Raw genomic sequence first — 26238 nt, forward strand, 5'->3', positions numbered from 1 at the left:
GCAAGTGTATGCAGCTACAATGTGACATGTTTACATTGAAAATTTCCATTATAAAGATGGGCACAGGAATTCATCTGATTGGAAAACGTGACAACATGAAGTAATGTCTTTGAGCCAAGAATTTGGGAGCAAAATAAGAATTTTAATCTATAAATATCTACAGAACAGCCTGAACATTTTAATCACTTGTGTTAATCAATGTAATTTTATTCATAACCCAAATGCTTCTTACAATCTATCGCAGCATGAAAAAGGTGCAGCATTAAGAAAGCACATTCCAATCAGAGAACAGAGTTTAGCAACGTCACATTTCTGTTCATTCCTATTCGACCATGTTGGCTGCATACAGCCAGACAATGCCGTGGTTATGATGTGTCCACACAGCAGGACTGGGGAGAACCAGGTATAAGGAAAAGTTTCAGCTTGCTGAGGAGAAGAAGGAGAATCTCTCGTTCCAGTTTTCTCTCCGTACATTAAGAAGCAGGCATGCCGATGTTTCATTGCACTCTGTCTGCTGATGGGAGTCCGCTTGGAAATTGCTGTTTGTGCTGATGGAAAGAATAAGCTTTTCATAAATCGAGGGACTGAGTACAAACACAGGGAGGTTATGCTGAACATTTATAAAGCTCTGGTTAGGTCACAACTAGAGTATTGTGTCCAGTTCTGGTCACCTCACTTTGGGAAGGAAGTGAGGGTCCTTGAGAGGGTGGGGAGGAGATTGAGCAGAATGGGTCCAGGGATGAGGGATTTTAGCTACAAGGTTGGGTTGGAGAAGCTGGGGTTGTTCTCCTTGGAGAAAAGGAGATTGAGGGGGGATCTGATCGAGGTGTACAAGATGATCATGGGTTTAGATAAGGTAGACAAAGAGAAGCTGTTGCCATTAGCTGATGGTACAAGGACTGGGGGACACAGATTGAAGGTTTTGGGCAGAGGGGGTATGTGAGGAGGAACTTTTTTACACAGTGAGTGGTAATGAACTGGAACTCGCTGCCTACGAGGATGGTGGAAGCGGAGACGATGAATGATTTCAAAAGGAGATTGGATGGACACTTGAGCGGAAATAAACTTGAAGGGATACGGGGATAGAGTGGGGGAATGGGACTGACTGGATTGCTTTACAGAGAGACAGCATAGACTCAATGGGCCAAATGTCGTCCTTCTTTTCCATGATGAGATTGTTGCTGCACAAAGCTTTAAACAGTCTGTCGACTTCCTTTCCCTGTTTGTCCCTCCCAGACACAGACTCCAGCGATAGTGATAACCACAGCCACAAGGAATATCACAGCTCGTATTCCCAGGATCAGGATCACGTGCAGAATCTCTCCTCCACTGTCTAGAGAACACACAGAAAGAAATCATCACTGACTCTCCGCTTTCAATCTCTCACTCTGGCTGAACAATCAAGCTTCATATCACTGCAACATTTGCTGTAATATTGACCCATCCACTGGGATTCAATGTGGAATGAATGTTTTCATTGTAAACACTCTAAGAGTGGACAATCTGAACTTTCCCCTTAGCGTGGAACATTGGTGAGAATGGATCATTGTGCTGTTTGACTCCCTGTCCAATGTTTCTCTCCATCGCTGTGTAGAGGATTGTGCTGTAGAAAATTCTGGAAACGTTTAGTGCAGGGTGTAAATCCATCTCGGACGCGTGTGCGAATCAGGCAGGATCGAGATGGACTCCCCCACGGACTTACACGCCCCGCTTAATAAACAGTTCCAATCTTTACCCAGAGTGAGGGGAGAATGTGGAACTCGCTCCCACAGGGATTGCTTGAGGTGAACAGTATCGATGTATTTAAGGGGCAGGATGTCGGTAACCAGAGGTACACAGATTGACGAACCGGAGGGGGAGATGAGGAGAATTTGTTTTGACAGAGCGAGTTGTTGTGATCTGGAAGGTGCTGCCTGAAAGGGCGGTGGAAACTGATTCAATAGGAACTTTCAAAAGTGAAATTGGATAAACACTTGAAGGAGGAAGATGGGGCAAAGTGGAATGGTGGTTAGTGGATCAGATTGGATAGATCATTGAAAGGCCTGGCACAGGCACAATGGGCTGAATGGCCTCCTCCTGTGCTGTATCATTCTCCGCTTCCATGATCTCTCCCCCAGTCAGTAAACACTCCAGATCCCTCTTGAAGGCAACAGAGAAACAACAACTACCACACCCACTGACAGCACATTCCCGAGGATCCCTACTCTCTGGGAAAAGATGAACTCCCCAATATCCAGCCTATTCCTGCTTCCCAGAGAGTGTAAAACCTTCAGGGAGGCGCAGAGGAAGTTTTCAATAAAATGACATCAAATCTACTGTTTGAGAAATAATATAATTCTAACAAACTGAGAGCTTGTGGAGCAAACTGGGAAGTGAAATTGCTTGAAAAGCTGAGAAAAGCAAGGGTTAAGTGCAACGTGCCACCACTGGTGGCAGAGTGTAACTACAGCGTGATGTTTACATAGGCAATCCCTATTATGAACAAGGACATTGGACATCATGTGAAAAACGGGCACTGGAAAAGTGAGAACATGATGTAAGCTTCTCAACAACAGGAATTCCCTTCCTAAACCTCTCCACCTCTCTCTTACTCTCAGATGCTCAAACAAAATTTCACACAAAATCACGTAAAAGGAGTTGGGACAGGTGACTGGTCAAAGGTTCAGGTTTCAGGAAGCTTCTTAAAGGAGGAGAGAGAGTTGGAGAGGCAGAGAGTATCTGTGAGTATCTCTGTGCATCTGAGTGTCTGTAATAAACTTTGTAATTTCCATATTCTTCGATAAACATGAAAGGGAACAGAAATCCCAGAATCCAGGTCAACTCTCTGGTGCAGCACTGAGGGAGGTCAGGTAACCCTCTGGGGAGTATTGTGTTAGTGTGTTTGTTTGTGTCTTTGTGTGTGCTCATACACAAGGGATTGTGCGTCTGCAGGTGTCTATTTAGGTCTGTATACTTGTGTGTGTTTGTGTCGTGTTTGAATCTGAGAGAGATGTTGAAGTCTGTGTACACTCACGTTCCACAGTGATGGTTATGAAACCCTCCACTGCTCCATGTTCATTCTCTGCCACACACTGATAGTCTCCAGTGTCCCTGGATGTAATGTGAGGAATCACCAACCACAGCTCATTGTTGGAACCTGTTCTGTTCATTGTGGTATTCAGATGTCAGGGCAGGACTCAACAAGAAAGATTGCACGTTTACCAACAGAAAGTATACAACAATTTATACTTAATGGGAAGAGAGTGCTGATTGATGGGCAAGTGGTCTCTGATTGGAGGAGGTGTTGCCATGGAAAATAATGTGTGTGAGATGTAAAGTTTAGACAGCTTGTCGCTTCATTCAGCAACAATCAAATAAAGATCAATTAACTTCTATCGACTGTGAAGCTCAATGAGAGGCCTGAGAATGTGGACACTGAGAACAGGCTGCACTGTCAGAGGGTCAGCGCTGAGGGAGTGCTGATGTAGAATGAAGCATATCACAACTTACCTTGCACAGTTAGTACGAGGGACCGCTCCGAAGAAACAGATGGATATCTCACTCTGCAGCTGAGATTGTGTCCGTGGTGTTTGAGTGATGGGATCAGGGTCAGAACAGAAGTATAGGTCAGAGTGACACCATGCTGAGTTACAGTGTTTGAGACTGATCCAGGTACGTCAGTGGGAGTGTCCCAGGTTAAGACAGGTGCTGCTGTTCCATTGCACGTTGTGTTGAAGGTGCAGCTTACATCCACACGCTTTCCTGCAATAATTTCAGCAGGGAATATCGTGGGTTTATCTGTGAAATCTAACAGACAGAGAATGGATCCTTTTAGAGAAATATAACATGAAGCATCAGTTCAAATAGAAACCACAGTCCCACAAAAGAAAGCACTTTTACAAGGATGATATCAGAACTGAGAGTTTACAATGATCAGGAGAGAATTTCCTGCTTTGAGACTTTGGTGTTTCTGTCTCTCAGCTTAATACACGTTCACTCCGAGAAACTTGAACTGATAATAATGGGTGAGGGTGGAGGAGCAGACCAGAGTTTGGAATGCACTACCCCATCATTCACTCAGGATCTGGGCCAATTTTTACTTTGCAATTGGTGGGAGCTTGCTGTGCACAAATTGGCTGCTGTGTTTCCCACATTACAACAGTAATTACAATTCAGGAATCAGCTCATTGGCTGTGAAGTGATTTGGTCCGTGCTGAGGTGGTGAAAGGTGCTACAGAAATGTGAATCTTTCTTCTGTCGATATGTCAGACTTCAAGACAGGATTAGAAAGATTGATGGGAGTGGATAACCTGATAACATTGATAGACACAGTCAATAAATGTAATCATTGATATTAAAGTGAGCATTAGAGGTTGCTTTAGGACTGAACTGGAAGCTATCACCAGGTTATTGAGAATCAGACAGTGTGTTATAATAAGCTGTGTTTTGTGTTAATATGTAAACGTCACAGTTTGTGTTATTTCCCATTGAGTGTTGAATGTGAATTGTTGAGCAATTATAACACAGCACTTACCAGAAACGTGAAGCTGGGTTACAGGGTAATAGTTATGGCTCGGACCATTGTCAAATTCTATTCTGAAAAAATAAGGTCTTGCATCTTCCCGTGTGATGTTGTTTATAATCAGGGAACAGTCGCCATCTTTCAGGTCTCCAGACAGCCGGGTCCGATGGTGGAACCGTGGTAACTCGTGACTGTGATCCTTGGAGTGAAAGGCTATGGGAGCCGAGGGAATCTGTTCCTCATTATTAAACCAGAGTCCACCTCGCGGTTGGTTTTCCAGACACGATGGGTAACTGTAATGACATGGAATCTGTACACAGGAACCTTCCTGCGCTGTCACCTCTCGTGGAGTGTCACCTTTCCACTCTTGTGAGGGTTCAGCTGGGGAGAGAAATATCAATATTTAACTCTGGATGGTTTGTGGATCCACTAGACTCAAAATTTACAGATGAGGCTGAATTGGGGGGATGATCAATATTGAGGAGAATGGCAACAAATTATGTTGGCAGGAAGATTAGAAAAACAGGATATTATTTAAATGGAGAGAGGATGCAGAATGCAGTACAGAGGGATCTGGGTGTCCTTGTACATGAATCACAGAAAGTCAGCATTCAGGAACACCACGGAATGAGGAAGGCAAGTGGAATGTTGGCCTTTATTGCAAAGGGATGGAGTATAAAAGGAGGGAAGTCTTGCAACAGCTGCACAGGGTGTTGGTGAGATTGTAACAGGATCATTGTGTACAGGCAGTTCAGAGAAGCTTCACTGGGCTGATTCCTGGGATTAAAGGGTTTGTCCTGTGAGGAAATGTTGAGCAGGTTGGGCCTGTATCCATTGGAGTTTAGAAGAATGAGGGGTGACCTTATTGAAACATATCCGATTCCGAGGGGGCTTGACAGGGTGGATGCTGGGAGGATGTTTCCCCCTCGTGGGGGAATCTAGAACCAGGGAGCACAGTTTGGGAATGAGGGCTCTCCCATTTAAGACTGAGATGAGGAGGAATTTCCTCTCTCAGAGGGGTGCTACCCTGTGGAATTCTCTTCCCCAGAGAGCAGTGGAGGCTGGGCCATTGAATAGACTCAAGGCTGAGTGAGGCAGGTTTTTGATCGACAAGGGAGTCAAGGGTTTGGGAGACAGGCAGGAAAATGGAGTTAAGGCCACAACCAGATCAGCGAGAGCAGGCTCGAGGGGCCGAATGGCCTGCTCCTGTCCCTATTTCTTATGTTCCTACATTCTTACCTTCTTAAAATATTAAAGCTGCAGAATAAACATGCAAGTGAATGACCCGCTCGACCCACCTTCCATCTGGGGGTCCCATGGGGAGGACCCTTCCTGAGCCAGATCCACCAGCCAACATGGTCTGGATCCGAGCACAGGAGACACGGTGGGGAGTGACTAACAGGCTCCTTGTGACAGGCCCTGTCTGTCCAATGGCTGGCTTTCAGCTGCCAAGGCCAGAGTGGTCCTTGCTAAAACCAGCTCAGGACAGGCCAGGACCCCTGTGCAGACCCCCTCCAGCGCTGCAGCCTCTGTACAAACCCCTCATGCGCTTGTGGAGAGACACAAACAAGGCTGCACATTACCGAGGAGAGTCCCCTCTACGGACTAAGGGGCTGACTCATCACCTTAAACTCAACAAATGAGGAGGCTCTCGCTCGGTATCGGGGCTTGGCATTCTCTCAGTAAAAATAATCAAATTACATTTTGGTCAGAAATCTAAGGAGGTTGTACATTCCCTCAAAAGTAAGACTCGAGCTGGGGTCGAGGGTCAAAGGGCAACAACTTATATTTACACAACAACTTTAACATGACAAATCACCCCAAGGTGCTACACAGGAGCGTCATAAAACAAAGTATGTCACCCAGACACATGTGGAGATATTAGCGGCCGCTGACCAGAAGAGGTCGGTGTTATGGAGAATCTTAAAAGGTGGATGAAATGGATAATGACAGAGAGAGAGAGAGATAGAGAGAGTGAGAGAGAGGGATGGAGAGGGGTTGAGGGAGGGTATTACAGAGCTCGGGCCCCAGGCATCTGAAGGCATGGCTGCCGATGTTGGAGTGATGGGATCGGGGGATGGTCAAGAGGCTGGAATTGGAGGAGCGCAGAGACCTCAGAGGGTTGGAGGGGCTGGAGGAGGTTACAGAGATAAGGAGGGTTGTAGCGATTGGAGGAGTTACAGACATAGGGAGGGTTGTAGGGGCTGGAAAAGTTAAGAGAGATTGGGACAGTGTAGGGTCTGGAGGAGTTTGCAGAGGTAGGGAGGGTTGTAGTGACTGGGGCAGGTTACAGAGGCAGGGAAAGTTGTCGGGACTGGAACAGGCTACAGAGATAGGGAAGCTTTTAGGGGAAGGAGGAAGTTACAGAAATAGGGAGGTTTGTAGTGGCTGGAGGCGGTTGCAGAGATTGGTAGGTTTGTTGGGCAGGATGAATTTACAGATGTAGGGAAGCGGTAGAGGCTTGAAGAGGTTACAGAGATAGGGAGGGTTGTAGGTACTGGAGGAGGAAGAGGAGATTACAGGGATAGTGAGGAAACAAAATGAAAATTGTGACATTGAGACTTTGCTTGACCAGGAGCCAGTCTCGGTAATCGAGCAGAGCGGGTGATAAGGGAAGGGGACTTGGTGTGAGTAAGGACGTGGTCAGCAGTTTTGGATGGCCTCAAGTTTATGGAGTGTAGAGCGTGTGTTGGAACAGTCGAGTCTGGAGGTAATGAAGGCGTGGATGAGGGTTTCAGCAGCAGATGAGCTGAGACAGGGTGAAGTCGTGCGATGTTACGGAGGTGGAAATAGACGGTGTTAGTGAGGGCGCAGATATGAGGCCGGAAGCTCATCTCAGGATCAAATGGGACAACAAAGCTGTGAACAGATTGGCTTCAATCTCAGAGAGCTGCCAGGGAGAGGAATGGAGTTGGTAGCGAGGGAACAGAGTTTGGAGTGGGGAATGAAGACAATGGCTTCAGTCTTTCCAATATTTAATTGGTGGAAATTTCTGCCCATCCAGTACTGGATGTCGGATAAGCAGCCTGATAATTTAGCAGCAGTGGAGGAGTCGAGAGAGGTGGTGGTGAGGTAGAGCTGGGGATCCTCAGTGGACAGGTGAAAACTAACACTGTTCAGATGATGCTGCAAAGCCATTGCAAGTGATTCTCTGGCTACGATGAGATGGATAAGAATGGAGCCAGGGGAGAGCAGTCCCACCCAGCTGGATGACAGTGGAGAGGTGTTGGAGGAGGATGGTGTGGTCGAGCGTGTCAAAGGCTGCAGACAGATCGAGAAGGAGGAGGAGGGAAAGTTTACCTTTGTCACAGTCACACAGGATGCCATTTGTGACCTTGATAAGAGCTGTTTCAGCACAGTGGCTGGGGCGGGAACCTGATTGGAGGGATTCAAACATGGAGTTCCGGGAAAGATGGGAACGGATTCGGGAGATGGAAACACGTTCAAGGACTTTGGAGGGGAAAGAGAGGCTGGAGATGGGACAGGGGTTTACACGGACAGTGTGAGGGGTGGAAGGTGTAGTGGGGAGGAGACACTTCACTCAGGGGGGAGGTGTCATCAACCCTCAGCTCGGTTTACGTTACAGCTATGATGTGGATTCAATCACACACAATAAGCTCATGGATCTGGGAGCAGAAATAGACAAATCATTAAAAATAGTGACGCAGGTTAACACGGCCAAAAAACAAGCAAATCAAACACTATTATTTCCCATTGAGTGTTGAATGTGAATTGTTGAGTAATTATAACACAGCACTTACCAGAAACGTGAAGCTGGGTTACAGGGCAATAGTTATGGCTCGGACCATTGTCAAATTCTATTCTGAAAAAATAATATCCTGCATCTTCCTGTCTGATGTTGTTTATAATCAGGGAACAGTCGCCATCTTTTAGGTCTCCAGACAGCCGGGTCCGATTGTGGAACCGTGGTAACTCGTGATTGTGATCCTTAGAGTGAAAGGCTATGTTCCATCTTGACCATATATTCCATGTGTACCATTCCAGGTACCAGATTCCGACACGTGCTCTCCCTACTAAACGTGCTGGATAACTGTAATTACATGGAATCTGTACACACGAACCTTCCTGCGCTGTCACCTCTCGTGGAGTGTCACCTTTCCACTCTTGTGACAGTCCAACTGGGGAGAGAAATATCAATATTTAACTTTGGATGTTTTGTTGATTCACTAGACTCGATATCCACTCCCTCCATCACTGGGGCACAGTGGCTGCAGTGCGGACCATCTACAGGACGCACAATGATCTTCCCAAGGTTTCACAATGGATGGAAGAGAATCCTGGACACAGGAGTTGACAAGGTCATTCTACACTGGTTCATGTTCCTCTGGACCCTGTTTGTGCACAAACCTGCTATCCAACAGAACTGAAGTTGAGGAAATTCCATTTGGAATTCCACTGTTCAGGGCATTGGGTTAACTTGCTAAGTTTATTCTAAATCTAACATCTATTTTTGGTCTGTTGCCTTAAAGGGAGTGTAACTGGGACTCAGGTTAATTAGGAATTTTAGGAGTTATTATAACAGTCATTGTAGTATTATGTATGTGCTTGAAATCTTTTATTTTGATGGCAAATATTTTAATTTATTTTTTTAAATCTCTAAAGGTGTTGGTGGACTTGTGGCTTCTGAATTCAGTGCACACATCTCATAATAAATAAAAAAATCAAAAATCATTATGATCGTGTGACCAAGTTTCTCTTGTGGACTTGGTCTGCCTGGCACACATCACCTGCCAAGTGATAACACTGTTGTAATATGCCTTTCAGGGATGGCAGCATGACATCACTCGAGGGGAAGTGTGTCATGTGATTTTTAGGAACTGGGGTTGGCTTAAGGAATTTCTATGTGTATTTGTTTGCGTTAGGCATAAGGTATATCCGTAAGTTCAAGTTTAGTTTGTATTTCTGTATTTGGTTGTTTAGAAAAGGGGGTACTTGAGTTTTGGTTTCACTTTAAATGAAGTCACCGATCTAATGAGTTTTTATGATTCTTGAAAGAAAGTCAAATCAAACAGAAGGTAGAAGAAACTGTTCTGTTGCCTAGCAACAGTGATACAGAGGGAATGACCCACAGAGACAGAGAAAAACAGAAAAGTACTTTCAGTTCTGTTGAAAGGAGTTGCCAGGAGAAGCAGCAAAGGAGCGGGACAGATAGTCAGTCCCAAAGTAAAGAAGAAGCCAAAACCATCGAGTGGAACAGGAGAAAGGGCCCAAGAAGACCTTCTGGTCAAATCTGGAAAAGGCCCTGTTAAGTGAAGTTAAGAGTGAGGAGCAGAAGAAGGCTTCAAGCATAAAGGAAGAAAGCAGCAGGACACAGGCCTAAAGCAAAATAGGCTTGCGAGAAGCCAGAAGATCCTAGGAGACACCACAGGTTGGTGACTCATTACTACGGCCATGTGAATCCTGGTGTGCCATTGACACGGCTGAGCATTGGAGAGACAGGGCGTGGAAGGAAGGCTGAATGCACGTGGCGATCCAGGGGGCAGCAACATGGGAAGGAGACTCTCTGGGGTCAGATGAGGAGGGAGCCACAGCATTTGTTCCAAGTGGCTTCTGTCAATTGCTTTTAGAATGTGGTGTCACTAACCACAGGTCATCTATTGGTTTACATCGGCTGTGTACTTAGTGTGAACATGAGAATATAAGATAGTTATTGTAACTTGCGTTCTACTTATGAATCTGTAAATGTATAGGTCTGGGTGAAGGAGTAATGTCATATAGTTTGTCTTTCCTAGTTTAATAAATGTTTTATTCTTTTGTTAGAAGTTCATCAGATGACTCCTGTGACTCTGTTCAGTAGCCGCACTCCACATTCCTAAATAAAAAATAAAAGTTAGGACCTATCAAGCTGAGCTCCACCCTGGGATCTGACTTGTCCAGTAGTAACATCAGCTGGGATGATAACACCATCCAGTCCAAGTTTCACTTTGGCCTGTGAGCAGAACACAGCACACACAGTTTGGCTGCAGGTGTCTCCCAGCTTTCTATCCTTATATATCTGTTCTCATGTCCCTATTCTAAATAAATAAACCCACAATGTATTTACCCAATTCCGTATCAGTGGCTGGTGCCTTTATATCATTATAAAAACACAACATGGTGATCAGCGGTGGCCAAACATTCTGGCAGCAAGATTCAGTACAGGTATGACGTGGTGAACAGCCTTAGATCGAGCTACATGACATGAGATGACCCTCGAAGCTTTGGTCAGACCACAACAGAGACACAGCATCAGAGAGGGTTGAAATCGCAGTGTACTGACTGCTCAGGAAACCTTTGAAGACACAGTGATGGGAAAGAGCTCAAGTAAAGAGCTGGGGAGCAGGCGGATCCCTCGTGGTGAGATTACAGTACACGGTCAGTGAGTGGGACAGCATGTATCACCAGGATCAGCAGCGGGTTAGCTCAGTCAGGGAAGGCGAGTGACCAGGGTGTGGGCTGGATTGATAGTGAGTGAGGGAGAGTCAAACACACAAAAACCATTATAAAAATCAGGCCAGAGAAGTTAGTGATTATAACGGGCGGCTTCGAGATTGCTGAACAGCAAATTGAATAAAAAACAAAGACTCCATTACTCCGTGGTGTGTTCCTACCACAACCCATCTTCGTGGGCGGGGCTTCGGAAAAGCACACGAAAGGGGCTAAAGCGACACTCATCCCAGGTCCTGTAGGAGAAGGAAGATCAAAGGAATATTGTCAGAATGTCCACTAAATTCACCAGTTTGAACTGGGATGTAGCTGACCGACTATCTGAATTCAGAATGTTTAAACAGCATGCAGAGCTCTGATTTCCTGATTCAGGTGTGACTGACCCAGACGAACAAGCCATAAGAATTCACCTCGCGATTGGGAATGAAGGTCTACACAGGCTGAACACATCAGGATTAAAAGCAGAAGAGCGAAAGGATCCCCAAAAGATACGGATGACAGTGGAAGACAGCTTCAGAATCAGGTTAAAATCCATATTCATCAATTAAAGTTCATGTCATTTCATCAGCCTACACAATCCATAGACCACTTCATCAGCCGATGTAGAGAAAAGGGTACGCACTGTGATTTCAACCACAGAGTTTGCAGACAGAGTTGTTGAGTTGGTGATTGCATCCACTCCCATGGAAACATTCCAGAAAGATCTGCTAGATAAGACCAACACCTTTGGCATTGAAGAGCTACTCAAGGATGGACATAAATACGAAGTGATCCTCGCTGGTCAACGAAGCTTACAGGTCCTCAGTACAACATCAATTGTTGACACACTCACTAGAACATCCAAATCTAGTGAGACGTGTGGAAGGTGTAGCCTTCTGCAGGCACCAAGGAAATGCCCAGCTTTCCACCAATCCTGCAAGGCTTGTGGCAGAAAGGGCCATTGACAGCGGCAGGGCACTAGAGCAAAGGCTGATGCAGCTACAAAGAGCCGTGCGCTGATCCAAACAGAACCTACACAGTGGGGAAAATTCAAGCAATAAGAATGACTATCCGCTATCCCATCAGGAACATATACATGTGGTGACTGACAAACCAGGAAAAGGCGATGATGTGCACGGCGAGACGAGGAGCGGTGATCGATATTCCACCTCTCACACATATCCTGTCGTGGCTTGCCAATAAATTGTGGATTGTTGTCTTTAATGATCTCTCTGGCACATCAAATAAACTGAAAATGTCCCATAGGGGTGGGATGTTCTGGCCCCACCCACTGCCGGGATTGTCCGGTCGGGCTGAAAGGCAATGGATATAGGTCTGTCCCAATATCAGAAACTACCCCATCACCTCAGTTCATGACATAACATTGAAATATGCAGAAAGTATCAACAATATTGGTAGTTTCAAGGAGCTGCAACATTACACCTGCAGGAGAATGCAAGTCTGTCAGACTCCTAATATTAAAATAAATACAATCCAACTCTGCCACGCTATCTTGTGCCTTAACTGGCCAATAATTTCTCTGCCTTCCAGGTTCACTTGCTCTCTCTTCTAATTTTGGCTGTGCATCTCCCTCTGCTGAACCTCCTCTCAGGATCCCATCCCCTGCCATGTTAGTTTAAAGCCTCCCCAATTGCATCAAGGGCAAAATGCAAATTAAACCAGGGACAACATCCAAGAATGACAATCCCACAGATCAATGTGAGCAATTAAAGACACATCCAGACAGGGTTAACACCACAAGATCTGGGCGTAACAGCAGATTACCTCTATGCTTTAGAGATTTAAATATTCAACAGATCTATACACTTATGTCATTGTCAAGAAATATGAAAATGATACCAGAAACCTTTTGTTCCCTTTCCTTCTCAAAGATCCATCCCTGCGGCGGGAGCCTTAAGAGTTATTGATGTGGGGCTTAATTTATCAGATTGTAGAATGATCCGGAACAGAAGGAAGCCATTTGGCCCATCGAGCCTGTGCTGGGACTTTGAAAGATCTGTCCAATAAGTCCCACTCTCACCTCTGCTCTCTCCTCCACAGCCCAGCAAAATGTCCCCTTCAAGTATTTATCCAGTTCCCCTTCTGAAAGTTCTGTTGAATCTGCTTCCACTGCCCTTTCAGGCAGTGAGTCAATGGTCTCTCTCTGAGCTGCAAAGTGCTAAGATTCTGTGAAATATAAACTCTGCAGCAGATCAGAGACAATCATGATAACTCAGAATATTTGACAGTTTTACACACAGACTGCTTTGCCTCTATCAGTTATCTTTCTCCCTTATCGAAGTTTCTAGCATGGTGAGAATGGACAGGAAGTGTGACACTGAACAGCCTGTCTATTCTAGGAGCTGCTATGTTGTCTTCATGAGAAATTCTGACTAAAATCAGCAAAAGACACAAAATTTCAGGGCATTGTTATCCGAGTCCTAACATCGGGATAGACGTCATCCCCCAGTTTTTATCCCTGCTACTCTATTCAGCCGATCGCTCCCCTTCACTCGCTGACCTACCTTGGCTCCCAGTCCAGCAATGACTCAAATTTCAAATTCTCATCACTGATTTCTTACCCCATCATCAACCCTCCCCCCTCCCTATCTCTGTAACCTCCTCCGGCTCCTACAACCTTCTGAGGTCTCTGCTCTCCTACAATTCTGCTGTCAGACAGGGAGTCAGTGTATATCAGTGAGCACAGGGGTGATGGGTGAATGGGACTTGGTGTGAGTTTGTACACTGGCTCACTGCTGAATCGGCTCCCAATCACTGCTCAATAAGAATGTTCTTTTACAAAGACTATTCACCATCAATCTGTCCGAGCTGACGATGATATTACCTTGGAGAAGTGACAGGAGGAAGTAAGATTTCCCGATCATTGTCCTCTCCCAGATATTCCATCCACTTCTCATTCTCAAGCTGTGAAAGAGAAAAGAGTTAATGAGTCCTCACCTCTTGTTCGACAGCTCTCGAGAAATCAGAACTGCTTTTAGACAATGTCTTCACAGAATAACAATTCTCTGTGGGATGATAGGTGCTCTGCAGAGAGTTACAATGTTTTAAGAAAGAAAAACTATGTAGGGTTTGCATTTCTATAGCACCTTGCACCACCTCAGGATGTACCAAAGCTCAAGTCTCTGCACTTCCCTCATCCCTTGAGCTAGAAAGATGTTCTGTACAACAGACTTGAGCCTCACACCCAGATCTCAATAATCAGTAGAAAACTTTCAAAGGCATCAATCATTGGAATCTGTCTTTATAAAGTCACAACATCAACAAAGGACAGTGTTGGTCGTGGAAGTGAATTCCAATCGTTCCGTTACTTACCCAGGACCTGTCCGACTGCTCGCCTGGGGAGGAACTGCCCACACGCTCTGCTTGGGCTGAATGAACTCTTCCTGTGCTGCTCCCTCTGTGTATTTAATGAGAAAGGATTGATGTGTCGCTGTGAGTCAAAATGAGGAAGTGGGTAATCAGTGAGAAGATCGAGAATGTTTTAGGCTCTCAGCAAAACGTTTACCGGGTGATGATCCATCAGCTCATATTTGGGCAGCTGTAGTCATGAAGCTTCTCCATTAGCTCCGTCTGATTAGTCTCCTCCCCCTTAACTCAGAGGCTGAAAATCAGGCGATAGAGTTCCCAATACAGGTCTCTGGCTGTATGGTCCATGTCGACAATCCCTGGTTTCATTACTGAGGGAGTGCTGCACTGTCAGGGGGTCAGTACTGAGGGAGTGCTGCACTGTCAGAGGGTCAGTACTGAGGGAGTGCTGCACTGTCAGAGGGTCAGTTCTGAGGGAGTGCTGAACAAAAACAGAATTACCTGGAAAAACTCAGCAGGTCTGGCAGCATCGGCGGAGAAGAAATGAGTTGACGTTTCGAGTCCTCATGACCCTTCGACAGAACTTGAGTTCGAGTCCAAGAAAGAGTTGAAATATAAGCTGGTTTAAGGTGTGAGGGGGGGAGGGAGAGAGAGAGAGTGAGAGAGAGAAGTGGAGGGGGGTGGCGTGGTTGTACAACCACACCACCCCCCCACCCCCAACCCCCACCCCCTTCCACTTCTCTCTCTCTCTCTCTCCCCCTCCCCCCCTCACACCTTAAACCAGCTTATATTTCAACTCTTTCTTGGACTCGAACTCAAGTTCTGTCAAAGGGTCATGAGGACTCGAAACGTCAACTCTTTTCTCTCCGCTGATGCAGCCAGACCTGCTGAGTTTTTCCAGGTAATTCTGTTTTTGTTTTGGATTTCCAGCATCCGCAGTTTTTTTGTTTTTATCTATGAGGGAGTGCTGCACTGTCAGAGGGTCAGTACTGAGGGAGTGCTGCACTATTAGAGGGTCAGTACTGAGGGAGTGCTGCACTGTCGGAGGGTCAGGAGTGAGGGAGTGCTGCACTATTAGAGGGTCAGTACTGAAGGAGTGCTGCACTGTCAGAGGGTCAGTAATGTGGGAGTGCTGAACCATCAGAGGGTCAGTAATGAGGGTGTGCTGCACTGTCGGAGGGTCAGTAGTCATGGAGTGCTGAACTGTTGGCGGGTCTGTACTGAGTGAGTTCCGCACAGTTGGAAGGTCAATATTGAGGAGGTGCCGGACTGTGGTAGGGTTGGTACTGAGGTAGAGCGGAGTGTGAGGATATATCCTTTCTTGGCAATTATTAAATAGAATTTATTTAAACAGAATTATTGTACTGTGTGTAATGCAAAAGAAAGGATTTGAGGAACTAAGTCTTGTTTCCCTCAGCCTAAAAATAATTTTCACCGATTTCAATGATTTAGCATTGAAACCTTCCTCTTTGTGCACCAGTCTTGATTGAAACAACTCACACAGCACTGTGGGAGGGTGAGTACTGAGGGAGTGCTGCACTGTGGGAGGGTGAGTACTGAGGGAGTGCTGCACTGTGGGAGGGTGAGTACTGAGGGAGTGCTGCACTGTGGGAGGGTGAGTACTGAGGGAGTGCTGCACTGTGGGAGGGTGGGTGCTGAGGGAGTGCTGCACTGTGGGAGGGTGAGTGCTGAGGGAGTGCTGCAATGTGGGAGGGTGAGTACTGAGGGAGTGCTGCACTGTGGGAAGGTCAGTAATGAGGGAGTGCTGCACTGTGGGAGGGTGAGTGCTGAGGGAGTGCTGCACTGTGGGAGGGTGAGTACTGAGGGAGTGCTGCACTGTCAGAGGGTCCGTACTGAGGGAGTGCTGCACTGTGGGAGGGAGAGTACTGAGGGAGTGCTGCACTGTCAGAGGGTCAGTACTGAGGGAGTGCTACACTGTGGGAGGGTGAGTACTGAGGGAGTGCTGCACTGTCAGAGGGTCTGTACCGAGGGAGTGCTGAACTGTCAGAGGGTCAGTAGTGAGGGAGGAATACAGTGTCGGAGGGTCAGCACTGAAGGAGTGCTGCACTGTCAGATTGTCAGCCATGAGGGAGTGCTGCACTGTCAGAAGGTCAATGCTGACGGGGTGCTGCACTTGAAAAGGGTCAATAATGAGGTAGTGCAGCACTGTCAGAGGGTCAGTACTGAGGGAGTGCTGCACTGTCAGAGGGTCAGTACTGAGGGAGTGCTGCACTATTAGAGGGTCAGTACTGAGGGAGTGCTGCACTGTCGGAGGGTCAGGAGTGAGGGAGTGCTGCACTATTAGAGGGTCAGTACTGAAGGAGTGCTGCACTGTCAGAGGGTCAGTAATGTGGGAGTGCTGAACCATCAGAGGGTCAGTAATGAGGGTGTGCTGCACTGTCGGAGGGTCAGTAGTCATGGAGTGCTGAACTGTTGGCGGGTCTGTACTGAGTGAGTTCCGCACAGTTGGAAGGTCAATATTGAGGAGGTGCCGGACTGTGGTAGGGTTGGTACTGAGGTAGAGCGGAGTGTGAGGATATATCCTTTCTTGGCAATTATTAAATAGAATTTATTTAAACAGAATTATTGTACTGTGTGTAATGCAAAAGAAAGGATTTGAGGAACTAAGTCTTGTTTCCCTCAGCCTAAAAATAATTTTCACCGATTTCAATGATTTAGCATTGAAACCTTCCTCTTTGTGCACCAGTCTTGATTGAAACAACTCACACAGCACTGTGGGAGGGTGAGTACTGAGGGAGTGCTGCACTGTGGGAGGGTGAGTACTGAGGGAGTGCTGCACTGTGGGAGGGTGAGTACTGAGGGAGTGCTGCACTGTGGGAGGGTGAGTACTGAGGGAGTGCTGCACTGTGGGAGGGTGGGTGCTGAGGGAGTGCTGCACTGTGGGAGGGTGAGTGCTGAGGGAGTGCTGCAATGTGGGAGGGTGAGTACTGAGGGAGTGCTGCACTGTGGGAAGGTCAGTAATGAGGGAGTGCTGCACTGTGGGAGGGTGAGTGCTGAGGGAGTGCTGCACTGTGGGAGGGTGAGTACTGAGGGAGTGCTGCACTGTCAGAGGGTCCGTACTGAGGGAGTGCTGCACTGTGGGAGGGAGAGTACTGAGGGAGTGCTGCACTGTCAGAGGGTCAGTACTGAGGGAGTGCTACACTGTGGGAGGGTGAGTACTGAGGGAGTGCTGCACTGTCAGAGGGTCTGTACCGAGGGAGTGCTGAACTGTCAGAGGGTCAGTAGTGAGGGAGGAATACAGTGTCGGAGGGTCAGCACTGAAGGAGTGCTGCACTGTCAGATTGTCAGCCATGAGGGAGTGCTGCACTGTCAGAAGGTCAATGCTGACGGGGTGCTGCACTTGAAAAGGGTCAATAATGAGGTAGTGCAGCACTGTCAGAGGGACAGTAATGAGGGAGCGCTGCACTGACGGAGGGTCAGGATTGAGGAAACGCTGCACTGTCAGTTCTGAGCGTGGTCTGCACTGTCTTAAGTGCATTCTAGGCACTGCCCAAGGTTCCGCCTGATGTCTGTGTAACAACAACATCATGTACACATCGAGAATATTTCTCGCTGTGTCTGTGCAGCAAGACAGCTTTGGAATAGCACCACCACTGGCAGGAGTGTGAAACTACAATGTGACATGTTTACATTGGAAATTTCTATTATAAAGATGGGCACAGGAACTCATATGATGGAGAAAAGGTGACAACATGAAGCTATGTCTTTGAGCCAAGAATTTGGCTGCAAAATAAGAATTTTAATCTATAAATATCTACAGAACAGGCTGAGCATTTTAATCATTTGTGTTAATCAATGTAATTTTATTCATAACCCAAATGCTTCTTACAATCTATCGCAGCATGAAAAAGGTGCAGCATTCAGAAAGCACATTCCAATCAGAGAACAGAGTTTAGCAACGTCACATTTCTGTTGATTCCTATTCGACCATGTTGGCTGCACACAGCCAGACAATGCCGTGGTTATGATGTGTCCACACAGCAGGACTAGGGAGCACCAGGTATAAGGAAAAGTTTCAGCTTGCTGAGGAGAAGAAGGAGAATCTCTCGTTCCAGGTTTCTCTCCGTACATTAAGAAGCAGGCATGCCGATGTTTCATTCACCAGTCCCTACAACCCTCCCTTTCACTGTAAACTCCTCCCATCCCTACAAACCCACTCTCTCTGTAACTGACTCATGCCCCTAAAACCTCCATTTCACTGAAACCTCCACCATCCCTACAACACCCCCTTTCAGATCTCCCTCAGTACAGAGCCTCGAACAGAGCAGCACTACCTCAGTACTGACTCTCTGACAGTGCAGCACTCCATCAGTACTCACCCTCCCACAGTGCAGCACTCCCTCAGTACTCACCCTCCCACAGTGCAGCACTCCCTCAGTACTCACCCTCCCACAGTGCAGCCTTCCCTCAGCACTCACCCTCCCACAGTGCAGCACTCCCTCAGCACTCACCCTCCCACAGTGCAGCACTCCCTCAGCACTCACCCTCCCACAGTGCAGCACTCCCTCAGTACTCACCCTCCCACAGTGCAGCACTCCCTCAGCACTCACCATCCCACAGTGCAGCACTCCCTCAGTACTCACCCTCCCACAGTGCAGCACTCCCTCAGTACTCACCCTCCCACAGTGCAGCACTCCCTCAGTACTCACCCTCCCACAGTGCAGCAATCCCTCAGTACTCACCCTCCCACAGTGCAGCACTCCCTCAGCACTCACCATCCCACAGTGCAGCACTCACTCAGTACTCACCCTCCCACAGTGCAGCACTCCCTCAGTACTCACCCTCCCACAGTGCAGCACTCCCTCAGTACTCACCCTCCCACAGTGCAGCACTCCCTCAGTACTAACCCTCCCACAGTGCAGCACTCCCTCAGTACTCACCCTCCCACAGTGCAGCACTCCCTCAGTACTGACCCTCTGACAGTGCAGCACTCCCTCAGTACTGACCCACCCACAGTGTAGCACTCCCTCAGTACTCACCCTCCCACAGTGCAGCACTCCCTCAGTACTCACCCTCCCACAGTGCAGCACTCCCTCAGTACTCACCCTCCCACAGTGCAGCACTCCCTCAGTACTCACCCTCCCACAGTGCAGCCTTCCCTCAGCACTCACCCTCCCACAGTGCAGCACTCCCTCAGCACTCACCCTCCCACAGTGCAGCACTCCCTCAGCACTCACCCTCCCACAGTGCAGCACTCCCTCAGTACTCACCCTCCCACAGTGCAGCACTCCCTCAGCACTCACCATCCCACAGTGCAGCACTCCCTCAGTACTCACCCTCCCACAGTGCAGCACTCCCTCAGTACTCACCCTCCCACAGTGCAGCACTCCCTCAGTACTCACCCTCCCACAGTGCAGCAATCCCTCAGTACTCACCCTCCCACAGTGCAGCACTCCCTCAGCACTCACCATCCCACAGTGCAGCACTCCCTCAGTACTCACCCTCCCACAGTGCAGCACTCCCTCAGTACTCACCCTCCCACAGTGCAGCACTCCCTCAGTACTCACCCTCCCACAGTGCAGCACTCCCTCAGTACTAACCCTCCCACAGTGCAGCACTCCCTCAGTACTCACCCTCCCACAGTGCAGCACTCCCTCAGTACTGACCCTCTGACAGTGCAGCACTCCCTCAGTACTGACCCACCCACAGTGTAGCACTCCCTCAGTACTCACCCTCCCACAGTGCAGCACTCCCTCAGTACTCACCCTCCCACAGTGCAGCACTCCCTCAGTACTCACCCTCCCACAGTGCAGCACTCCCTCAGTACTCACCCTCCCACAGTGCAGCACTCCATCAGTACTCACTCTCCCACAGTGCAGCACTCCCTCAGTACTGACCCTCCCACAGTGCAGCACTCCCTCAGCACTCACCCTCCCACAGTGCAGCACTCCCTCAGTACTCACCCTCCCACAGTGCAGCACTCCCTCAGTACTCTCCCTCCCACAGTGCAGCACTCCCTGAGTACTCACCCCCCCCACAGTGCAGCACTCCCTCAGTACTCACCCTCCCACAGTGCAGCACTCCCTGAGTACTCACCCTCTGACAGTGCAGCACTCCCTCAGTACTCACCCTCCCACAGTGCAGCACTCCCTCAGTACTCACCCTCCCACAGTGCAGCACACCCTCAGTACTCACCCTCCCACAGTGCAGCACTCCCTGAGTACTGACCCTCCCACTGTGCAGCACTCCCTCAGTACTCACCCTCCCACAGTGCAGCACTCCCTCAGTACTCACCCTCCCACAGTGCAGCACTCCCTCAGTACTCACCCTCCCACAGTGCAGCACTCCCTCAGTACTCTCCCTCCCACAGTGCAGCACTCCCTCAGTACTCACCCTCCCACAGTGCAGCACTCCCTCAGTACTGACCATCTGACAGTGCAGCACTCCCTCAGTACTGACCATCCGACAGTGCAGCACTCCCTCAGTACTCACCCTCCCACTGTGCTGTGCGAGTTGTTTCAATCAAGACTGGTGCCCAAAGACGAAGGTTTCAATGCTAAATCATTGAAATCGGTGGAAATTATTTTTAGGCTGAGGGGAACAAGACTTAGTTCCTCAAATCCTTTCTTTTGCAATAACACACAGTATAAGAAATCTGTTTTAATAAATTCTATTTAAACATTGCTAGGAAAGGATATCTCCTCACACTCCACTCTAACTCAGTACTAACCCTCATACAGTCCTGTACCCCCTCAATACTGACCCTCCGACTATGCGGAATTCACTCAGTACTCACCCTCTGACAGTGCAGCGCTCCCACAGTACTAACCCTCTGACAGTGCAGCACTCCCTCAGTACTCACCCTCTGACAGTGCAGCGCTCCCACAGTACTAACCGTCCGACAGTGTAGCACTCCCACAGTACTGACCCTCTGACAGTGCAGCATTCCCTTAGCACTGGCCCTCCAAAAGTGTCGAACAAACACAGTACTCAGCATCTCAAAGTGCCACAATCCCTCAGCACTCACCCTCCCACAGTGCAGCACTCCCTCAATACTCACCCTCCCACAGTGCAGCACTCCCCTAGTACTGACCCTCTGACAGTGTAGCACTCCCTCAGTACTGACCCTCCCACAGTGCAGCACTCCCTCAGTACTCACCCTCCCACAGTGCAGCACTCCCTCAGTACTCACCCTCCCACAGTGCAGCACTCCCTCAGTACTCACCCTCCCACAGTGCAGCCTTCCCTCAGCACTCACCCTCCCACAGTGCAGCACTCCCTCAGCACTCACCCTCCCACAGTGCAGCACTCCCTCAGCACTCACCCTCCCACAGTGCAGCACTCCCTCAGTACTCACCCTCCCACAGTGCAGCACTCCCTCAGCACTCACCATCCCACAGTGCAGCACTCCCTCAGTACTCACCCTCCCACAGTGCAGCACTCCCTCAGTACTCACCCTCCCACAGTGCAGCACTCCCTCAGTACTCACCCTCCCACAGTGCAGCAATCCCTCAGTACTCACCCTCCCACAGTGCAGCAATCCCTCAGTACTCACCCTCCCACAGTGCAGCACTCCCTCAGCACTCACCATCCCACAGTGCAGCACTCCCTCAGTACTCACCCTCCCACAGTGCAGCACTCCCTCAGTACTCACCCTCCCACAGTGCAGCACTCCCTCAGTACTCACCCTCCCACAGTGCAGCACTCCCTCAGTACTAACCCTCCCACAGTGCAGCACTCCCTCAGTACTCACCCTCCCACAGTGCAGCACTCCCTCAGTACTGACCCTCTGACAGTGCAGCACTCCCTCAGTACTGACCCACCCACAGTGTAGCACTCCCTCAGAACTCACCCTCCCACAGTGCAGCACTCCCTCAGTACTCACCCTCCCACAGTGCAGCACTCCCTCAGTACTCACCCTCCCACAGTGCAGCACTCCCTCAGTACTCACCCTCCCACAGTGCAGCCTTCCCTCAGCACTCACCCTCCCACAGTGCAGCACTCCCTCAGCACTCACCCTCCCACAGTGCAGCACTCCCTCAGCACTCACCCTCCCACAGTGCAGCACTCCCTCAGTACTCACCCTCCCACAGTGCAGCACTCCCTCAGCACTCACCATCCCACAGTGCAGCACTCCCTCAGTACTCACCCTCCCACAGTGCAGCACTCCCTCAGTACTCACCCTCCCACAGTGCAGCACTCCCTCAGTACTCACCCTCCCACAGTGCAGCAATCCCTCAGTACTCACCCTCCCACAGTGCAGCACTCCCTCAGCACTCACCATCCCACACTGCAGCACTCCCTCAGTACTCACCCTCCCACAGTGCAGCACTCCCTCAGTACTCACCCTCCCACAGTGCAGCACTCCCTCAGTACTCACCCTCCCACAGTGCAGCACTCCCTCAGTACTAACCCTCCCACAGTGCAGCACTCCCTCAGTACTCACCCTCCCACAGTGCAGCACTCCCTCAGTACTGACCCTCTGACAGTGCAGCACTCCCTCAGTACTGACCCACCCACAGTGTAGCACTCCCTCAGTACTCACCCTCCCACAGTGCAGCACTCCCTCAGTACTCACCCTCCCACAGTGCAGCACTCCCTCAGTACTCACCCTCCCACAGTGCAGCACTCCCTCAGTACTCACCCTCCCACTGTGCAGCACTCCCTCAGTACTCACCCTCCCACAGTGCAGCACTCCCTCAGAACTCACCCTCCCACAGTGCAGCACTCCCTCAGTACTCACCCTCCCACAGTGCAGCACTCCCTCAGTACTCACCCTCCCACAGTGCAGCACTCCATCAGTACTCACTCTCCCACAGTGCAGCACTCCCTCAGTACTGACCCTCCCACAGTGCAGCACTCCCTCAGCACTCACCCTCCCACAGTGCAGCACTCCCTCAGTACTCACCCTCCCACAGTGCAGCACTCCCTCAGTACTCTCCCTCCCACAGTGCAGCACTCCCTGAGTACTCACCCCCCCACAGTGCAGCACTCCCTCAGTACTCACCCTCCCACAGTGCAGCACTCCCTGAGTACTCACCCTCTGACAGTGCAGCACTCCCTCAGTACTCACCCTCCCACAGTGCAGCACTCCCTCAGTACTCACCCTCCCACAGTGCAGCACACCCTCAGTACTCACCCTCCCACAGTGCAGCACTCCCTGAGTACTGACCCTCCCACAGTGCAGCACTCCCTTAGTACTCACCCTCCCACAGTGCAGCACTCCCTCAGTACTCACCCTCCCACAGTGCAGCACTCCCTCAGTACTCACCCTCCCACAGTGCAGCACTCCCTCAGTACTCTCCCTCCCACAGTGCAGCACTCCCTCAGTACTCACCCTCCCACAGTGCAGCACTCCCTCAGTACTGACCATCTGACAGTGCAGCACTCCCTCAGTACTGACCATCCGACAGTGCAGCACTCCCTCAGTACTCACCCTCCCACTGTCCTGTGCGAGTTGTTTCAATCAAGACTGGTGCCCAAAGACGAAGGTTTCAATGCTAAATCATTGAAATCGGTGGAAATTATTTTTAGGCTGAGGGGAACAAGACTTAGTTCCTCAAATCCTTTCTTTTGCAATAACACACAGTATAAGAAATCTGTTTTAATAAATTCTATTTAAACATTGCTGGGAAAGGATATCTCCTCACACTCCACTCTAACTCAGTACTAACCCTCCCACAGTCCTGTACCCCCTCAATACTGACCCTTCGACTATGCGGAATTCACTCAGTACTCACCCTCTGACAGTGCAGCGCTCCCACAGTACTAACCCTCTGACAGTGCAGCACTCCCTCAGTACTGACCCTCTGACTGTGCAGCGCTCCCACAGTACTGACCCTCCGACAGTGTAGCACTCCCACAGTACTGACCCTCTGACAGTGCAGCATTCCCTTAGCACTGACCCTCCAAAAGTGCTGAACAAACACAGTACTCAGCATCTGAGTGCCACAATCCCTCAGCACTCACCCTCCCACAGTGCAGCACTCCCTCAATACTCACCCTCCCACAGTGCAGCACTCCCCTAGTACTGACCCTCTGACAGTGCAGCACTCCCTCAGTACTGACCCTCCCACAGTGCAGCACTCCCTCAGTACTCACCCTCCCACAGTGCAGCACTCCCTCAGTACTCACCCTCCCACAGTGCAGCACTCCCTCAGTACAAACCCTCCCACAGTCCGGCACCCCTTCAATACTGACCCTCCAACTGTGTGGAACTCACTCAGTACTGACCCTCTGACAGTGCAGCACTCCCACATTACTGACCCTCTCACAGTGCAGCACTCCCTCAGTACTCACCACCCCACCGTGCAGCACTCCCAAAGTACTCACCCTCGCACAGTGCAGCACTCCCTCAGTACTCACCCTCCCACAGTGCAGCACTCCCTGAGTACTCACCCTCCCACAGTGCAGCACTCCCTCAGTACTGACCCTCCCACAGTGCAGCACTCCCTCAGTACTCACCCTCCCACAGTGCAGCACTCCCTCAGTACTCACCCTCCCACAGTGCAGCACTCCCTCAGTACTCACCCTCCCACAGTGCAGCACTCCCTCAGTACTCACCCTCCCACAGTGCAGCACTCCCTCAGTACTCTCCCTCCCACAGTGCAGCACTCCCTCAGTACTCACCCTCCCACAGTGCAGCACTCCCTCAGTACTGACCCTCCCACAGTGCAGCACACCCTCAGTACTCTCCCTCCCACTGTGCTGTGCGAGTTGTTTCAATCAAGACTGGTGCCCAAAGAGGGAGGTTTCAATGCTAAATCATTGAAATCGTTGAAAATTATTTTTAGGCTGACGGGAACAAGACTTAGTTTCTCAAATCCTTTCTTTTGCAATAACACACAGTACAAGAATCTCTGTTTAAATAATTTCCAGTTAAACTTTGCCATGAAAGGATATCCCCTCACACTCCTCTCTACCTCAGTACTAACACTCCCACAGTCCGGCACACCCTCAATACTGACCCTCCGACTGTGCGAAACTCACTCAGCACTGACCCTCTGACAGTTAAGCACTCCCTCATTACTGACCCTCTGACAGTGCAGCACTCCCACATTACTTAACTTCTGACAGTGCAGCACTCCCTCATTACTGACATTTAGACAGTGCAGCACTCCCACAATTCTGACCCTCCGACAGTGCAGCACTCCCTCAGTACTGACTCTCCGACAGTGCATCACTCCCACTTTACTGACCTTCTGACAGTGCAGCATTCCCTCAATACTGACCCTCCGACAGTGCGGCACTCCCTCAGTACTGACTCTCCGACAATTCAGCACTCCCACAATACTGACCCCACACAGTACAGCACTCACTCAGTATTGACACTCTGACAGTGCAGCACTCACTTGTTAATGATGCCCTGACAGTGCAGCACTCCCTCAGTACTGATTCTCTAACAGTGCAGCACTGCCTTGGTACTCACCCCCTGACAGTGCAGCAATCCCTCAGTAATGCTACCAGGGATTGTCAACCTGGATTATACGGCCAGAGACCTGTATTGGGAACTCTGTCGCCTGAGTTTAAGCCTCTGAGGTGAGGGGGAGGAGTCTAATCCCACGGAGCCAATGGAGAAGCTTCATGACTACAGCTGCCCAAATATGAGCTGACAGATCATCACACGGTAAACGTTTTGCTGAGAGCACAAAACATTCTCGATCTTCTCACTGATTACCCACTTCCTCATTTTGTCTCACAGTGACACATCAACCCTTTCTAATTAAATACAAAGAGGGAGCAGCACAGGAAGAGGTCATTCAGCCCAAGCAGAGCGTGTGGGCAGTTTCTCCCCAGGCGAGCAGTCGGACAGGTCCTGGGTAAGTAACAGAACGATTGGAATTCACTTCCACGACCAACACCGTCCTTTGTTGATGTTGTGACTTTATAAAGACAGATTCCAATGATCGATGCCTTTGAAAGATTTCTACTGATTATTGAGATCTGGGTGTGAAGCTCAGTTCTGTTGTACAGAACATCTTTCTAGCTCAAGGATGAGTTAAGTGCAGAAACATGAGTTTTGG

General features: G+C 49.4%; 1 protein-coding gene across 1 annotated transcript; it reads right to left on the bottom strand.

Moving 5' to 3' along the window:
* Nucleotides 1–1079: 1079 nt before the first annotated feature.
* On the bottom strand, nucleotides 1080–25703 carry LOC121274081 (sialic acid-binding Ig-like lectin 14). Its single transcript, XM_041181226.1, has 6 exons — nucleotides 25644–25703; nucleotides 13773–13852; nucleotides 8263–8640; nucleotides 4514–4882; nucleotides 3490–3786; nucleotides 1080–1333 (listed from the first exon to the last, which is right to left on the bottom strand). Exons 2-6 carry the CDS (start codon nucleotides 13843–13845, stop codon nucleotides 1194–1196), a joined length of 1257 nt encoding a protein of 418 aa, XP_041037160.1. The 5' UTR covers nucleotides 13846–13852; nucleotides 25644–25703; the 3' UTR covers nucleotides 1080–1193.
* Nucleotides 25704–26238: the final 535 nt, after the last annotated feature.

Source organism: Carcharodon carcharias (genome assembly GCF_017639515.1).
Source record: "Carcharodon carcharias isolate sCarCar2 chromosome 29 unlocalized genomic scaffold, sCarCar2.pri SUPER_29_unloc_29, whole genome shotgun sequence".
Classification (NCBI taxonomy): Eukaryota; Metazoa; Chordata; class Chondrichthyes; order Lamniformes; family Lamnidae; genus Carcharodon; species Carcharodon carcharias.